Genomic DNA, 4,855 nt, shown 5'->3' with positions numbered 1-4,855 from the left:
CTCCTGACATTGTGATGTGCCCGCCTCGGCCTCCCAAAGTGCTGGGATTCCAGGTGTGAGCCACCACGTCCCGCCTCACCTGCTGTTTCTAACACCAGCGTGCCTTCCTAATATCATACCTTGGCTCAGTGGACTCCCTCCCCCTAGAAAACCTCTGTCACCACCCGATGAAACTGTAATCATCCTTCAAGCCCATCTCAAAGGATAAAGCCTTGCTGGGAACTGTCCAGACTCCCCATGGGGAGGCTCTCTCCCTCTCCAGAAAGCCATTTGGAGGAGTGGTCAAGAACACCAACTTGGGAGCCCATCATTCAACCACAAATATTTGTGAGCACCTATCATGTACCAGGTCCTGTGCGAGTCACTGGGGATATAGTGACAAGAAAGACACAACCCCTGCCCTCATGAAGCTTCAGTGCAGGAAGTCGAGTAGGCCTGGGATCAAATCTCAGCTCTGCCCCTGTTAGCTGTATGACCTTGAACAAGTTACCTAACCTCTCTGAGCCACATTCTCTGATCTGTAAGACAGAGGTAACAGTCCTCCCTCCAGGTGCTGGTATGAGAGTCAAATGAGCCAATGTATAGAAAGCACTTAGCCCCAGCCCATCAAAGGCAGCTATTTTTATCACTGATACTGTGCTTCCTAACCCTTTTAGGCCTCTCTTATCTTCCTCTGCATTCTCTCCGGTCACATGGGTTACATGTCTCCTTCCTCGTCTGTGAGCTCCTTGGGGGCAGGAACTAGTTCCTTCACTCTAGGGCAGGTTCAGAGCCTCGTGCACAGTGAAAGAGGAGGGCCCCACTTGCCCACCTGGCTGCTTCACCAGGGCTCCATATTCTTGTCCACTAAGCATCACTTCTGCGTAGGAAACTCACCCACCCAGGCCCAGCCCTAGTTCTCTTCCCACACACCGGAAAGGGCCTGGCACTGAGGCTTGAGCTCTTCGGCTCCTCAGGGCTGCCTCCCCAACCCCAGCAGCATCCCCACTGGGTCAGGGTAGGCTATGCCATGTGTCCAGAGCCGGCTTTCAATACCCATCTCTCTGCTCATACGAGGGGTGGAGAGGGCCGGATGCTTCCACAGTCACTGTGGCACTGTCTCACAGACACACCACCCCCAGCCCTCTCTGGGCCTCGTTATTAGGCAGAATTCACAGCTTCTTTGACAAGCAGCAGCTAAACAGCCCAAGAACCAAATCATCCAGGCTCCCACTCCCTCCTGCATCCCCAGAGCATGTGCCATGCCCAGAATATCTACCAAGTGGGTGATAAGCAGGCATCAGAAGGGAGCTCCCAGGCCAATGCAGTGAGGGAGAAATAGGCGCGGTGGTGAGAAACTTGGCCTCTCCAGGCACTTAGCCCCAGGATCAGTTCCCACCTCCACCACACACTACCTGGATGGCCACGGACAACTTACTCATCTCCCCGAGCTTTAGTTCCATGATTTGTACAATAAGACGAAGATAGCACCAACTTCAGGGTTGTAAGAATTTAGTGGGAGAATCCTTACAAAGTGCTTGGTCCACAGAAAGGACACAGTACACAGGACTACAGGACAGCTAGTGGCTGTGCCGTTGAGGAGTGTGAGACAGGATGTCGAGACATCCGGCTGCTAGACTCAGCTCTGCCCATCATCTTCCATGTGATGTCTCTTGCTTTTTTCATCTATGCAGTAACGGAGATGGATGAGATTATCTCTAAGGCTTCTCCCGTCTCTACTGTCTGTGATTCCCCACCCGCCACCTCCAAGAACAGGGCCCTGGAGAGAAGTAGGCAGGGAGGAGGTTGCTTTCCAGTCTAGGGTGCCACCTACTGGCCGCCTGGGCTCACTGCAGCTGGCTCCTATGGTTGCGTTTTTCTACCCACATCAAATTCCATCCATTTCTCCAGGAGAAACCAACTCCAAACTGAGGAGCTTGGAAGTGACAGGGAAAGAATTCAAATAGAGAGAGGAAGGAGAGTAAATGCTCGGTTAATTCCAATTGTTGATATGCAAATAGACGCAGATGAGCTGAGGGCCCAGTGGATCTAGCAGGGCTAGGGGAGGGAAAGAGGTTAAGAGAGACGCAGGACTTAGGGCCTTACCTGGGGGAGGGCAGAGTTAAGGTGGCGCTGGAGCTGGTCCCGCTCATGTAGGGCATCCTGGAGCCGGCTCTGCGTGGCCACCAAGGTCTCCTGACTCTCCCGAAGAGACTCCAGCAACTTCTCCCGCTCGTCCAGCATGTTCACCATCAGCTGCTCGAAGTTGGCGTCGGCATCGGCGCCATGAGGGGGCCCCAGGGGGTCCCCCTCATTGATTGTGGGCATCACCTCACACATGGTGGGGGAGGACAGGGCCTTCTCAGCGTCAGGGGACAAGGAGGGACTCACAGGGTTGGCACCTCCAGGGGAACCCAGTGCATGGGTCTCAGAGTGGGCAGTGCCAGGCGAGTGGACAGGTGGGCAGGGGCTTCTCCCATAGCATCAGTTGCTTTTGCTCTGAAAGGGGCCTGGGGTCTGGAGTGCCCCTGTGGAACTGAGCCAGAAGGCCTGGCTTAACTTCTCAGGGCTGGGGCTGGGTGCCCTGTGTCCCCAGACATGCAGACAGCAGCCGAATGTGGCCATGACAGGCAGGGAGAGCAGGGCTGGAAGATGGCCCTTCTCTTAGACTGAGCGCCTGAGGCTGGCAGAGTCCCAGCTGGATCTAGCGACACCCATCGTTTCTGGAGGGCAGTGTGTCTGTGGGAAAAGAGACTGCTGTGAGTACCAACTGGGTGGAGAAGGGCATTGGGGAGGGGGGTGGAGCAGAGGAGACAGGACCTGAACTAGAAAGTGGAGGAGAGGGAGGTGCTGGCTCATGCCCCTTCTCCAGGCTTACTCACTCTGATGGCACCTCCTTAGTTCTCCCAAGGAATGCACATGCCTACTGCCCAGCCTCTGCCTCCCCCTGCTCTCCACAGCTGTCAGAAGTACAGCCGCAGTGGCAGTGGTTCCCCTACCCACGTGGTTCACTGGCCAAATATAGAAATGATTCAGTCAGTGGCAGGAGAGCAGCCGGCAGGATGCCCAGAGTCCTCCTGAGACCTGGGGGTGGGAGGGGAGGAAATAGGGTCTCTGTGCCATCCCCAACCTTTTCCCCATCACTTAAGTCAACCAAGCAAATGCAGATGGGCAGAAAGGACTCTTAGTGGGAGTGGCTGTGAGTCCTAAAGGCTGGACCTCCTGGGGTCATAGGAAACAGGGGCAGAGGAGTTCTTGCCCTGGACACTGGCACAACATGGCTAAGGGTTTGGAGAGGCGCAGACTGGGTACTGGGGCAGGCAGAGAGCCCTGACCTGCTACATTGCCCATAATTCAGGGAGGAGGCTCTGGCTCAAGTCATTCCCCGCTTCCAAAACCTGCCAAGGACAGCACACAGGCCTGGCAGACAGCAGGCTTGGATTCTGAGTTCACAGCCTCCTACCTCTGCATCGGAACAGGGACTGAATGATGGAAAGGAACCCAGGGGTGATGTAGAGGTGCGGGGTGCCACTCTCCTAGGGTGGGGCTACAGTGAGGCCCCTATCATGGCTGAGATTCTGCTCTCTTGGTGTCACTACCCATTGCTGACACTGCAGAAGCCACCAGCGAGGTCAGCTAGCATGTGCACAGCCTGGCTCTGCTGATACGCTGAGCCTGGCACAGGGGCCCAATGGTCAGAGCAACAGAAGCCAGCGATGAAGTAACGCGAAAGTAACGAGAAAGGCCGCATGCAGCTGGGAATCTCTGCCTACAATCAGATTCCAACCTCCCTGTCCACATTAGAAAGCTACTACCTGAGTCGTTTTTCAGGGAGGACTGTCTTCAGAGGCCCCAGTAGAAGGAGAGAAGGGGTGTGAAGCCCCCAGCACAGCTATGGGCACACTGGAGGTGGCCCAAAAATGACATTTTCCCTCCTTTCCTTCTATCTTACGGGAGACACAAGGAAAGCCTTCTGTCCACCCACAGGGTGAGAATAACAGGCAGACTAGGAGGGTCAGGGTGGACAGGAAGCATCAGGATCCAGTGTGAGGTGAGAGGTCAGACACTGCACAGGCCTGTGGCAGGACTGAACCCAGCAGGGGAACGGCTGGCCTCTCCTACCTGGACCCCCTCCCCAGAGTACTAATGCTCTAGGCAGAAATAGGGGAAAGGAAGAGGGAGACTGGGGAGCAACACAGGGTCTAGATCCAAGGAAAGTTAGTGCACCAGCTTGAAAATTCAGAGCTCACACTCGCAGCCCTTCCCAGGGGGGCTCAGAAGTGCAAACAGGCATGTGGGCATGCACACACACATGCACTGAGACAGAAACACGGAGACCTAGAACAGATACACACATGGCCACAAACACACTCCCATGCATAGAAACTGGACACAAACTCTGGTCAAGGGGATCCTTCCCCAAGCCAGACAGCCACTGTGGAGGGCAGGGTCCCAGAAGGCTACAGAAGTAAAAAGTAGAAGCTTGATCTGCCCCCTCGTTTCCCCAATACTGCTGCTCCCAGGGCAGCCTACTCGCACCTCCCTGCCTCTCAGAGCAGCTGTTGAGTGGAGAGGAGGGGCTGCTGCCCCAGTCTGTCCAGAGCTGCTGTCTCCCTGAGGCTGATAACAGCCGTTCCCCCAATTCTCCCACCATGCCCAGGCCCCTCCACCCTGAATGCTCCAGCCCTGAGACTGAAAGGCCATATGGCCCCAGCCTACCTCCCCAAGTTCATCCACATCCAGGCATACTGCCCCCCCACCATCCCCCTCTCCACACACACCAAGATGCCATGAGAGGCCAAAAGAGAAGACTAGGCTGGGGAAGTGGCCCCTTGTGGCAAAGACTAACTTTGGAGAAGACTGTAGTATGCCAGGT

At 55.6% G+C, this 4,855-nt stretch overlaps 1 protein-coding gene across 2 annotated transcripts in view; it reads right to left on the bottom strand.

Annotated features, from left to right (window-relative positions):
* PPFIA4 (protein tyrosine phosphatase, receptor type, f polypeptide (PTPRF), interacting protein (liprin), alpha 4) overlaps positions 1-2,721 on the bottom strand; it is a 40,285-nt gene extending 37,564 nt beyond the window's left edge. For both annotated transcript variants that reach the window (XM_011931787.1, XM_011931788.1), the window contains exon 1: positions 2,086-2,721. In XM_011931787.1, the coding sequence (XP_011787177.1) occupies positions 2,086-2,319 (234 nt within the window). In that variant the 5' untranslated portion in view covers positions 2,320-2,721. The remainder of the gene's footprint in view (positions 1-2,085) is intronic.
* Between the last annotated feature and the right edge of the window lie 2,134 nt (positions 2,722-4,855).

The sequence above is a fragment of the Colobus angolensis genome, unplaced genomic scaffold (genome assembly GCF_000951035.1).
Source record: "Colobus angolensis palliatus isolate OR3802 unplaced genomic scaffold, Cang.pa_1.0 Scaffold91, whole genome shotgun sequence".
Lineage (NCBI taxonomy): Eukaryota > Metazoa > Chordata > Mammalia > Primates > Cercopithecidae > Colobus > Colobus angolensis.
Note: the sequence above shows the minus strand (reverse complement) of the source record. Positions and strands in the feature narration are given on the sequence as shown.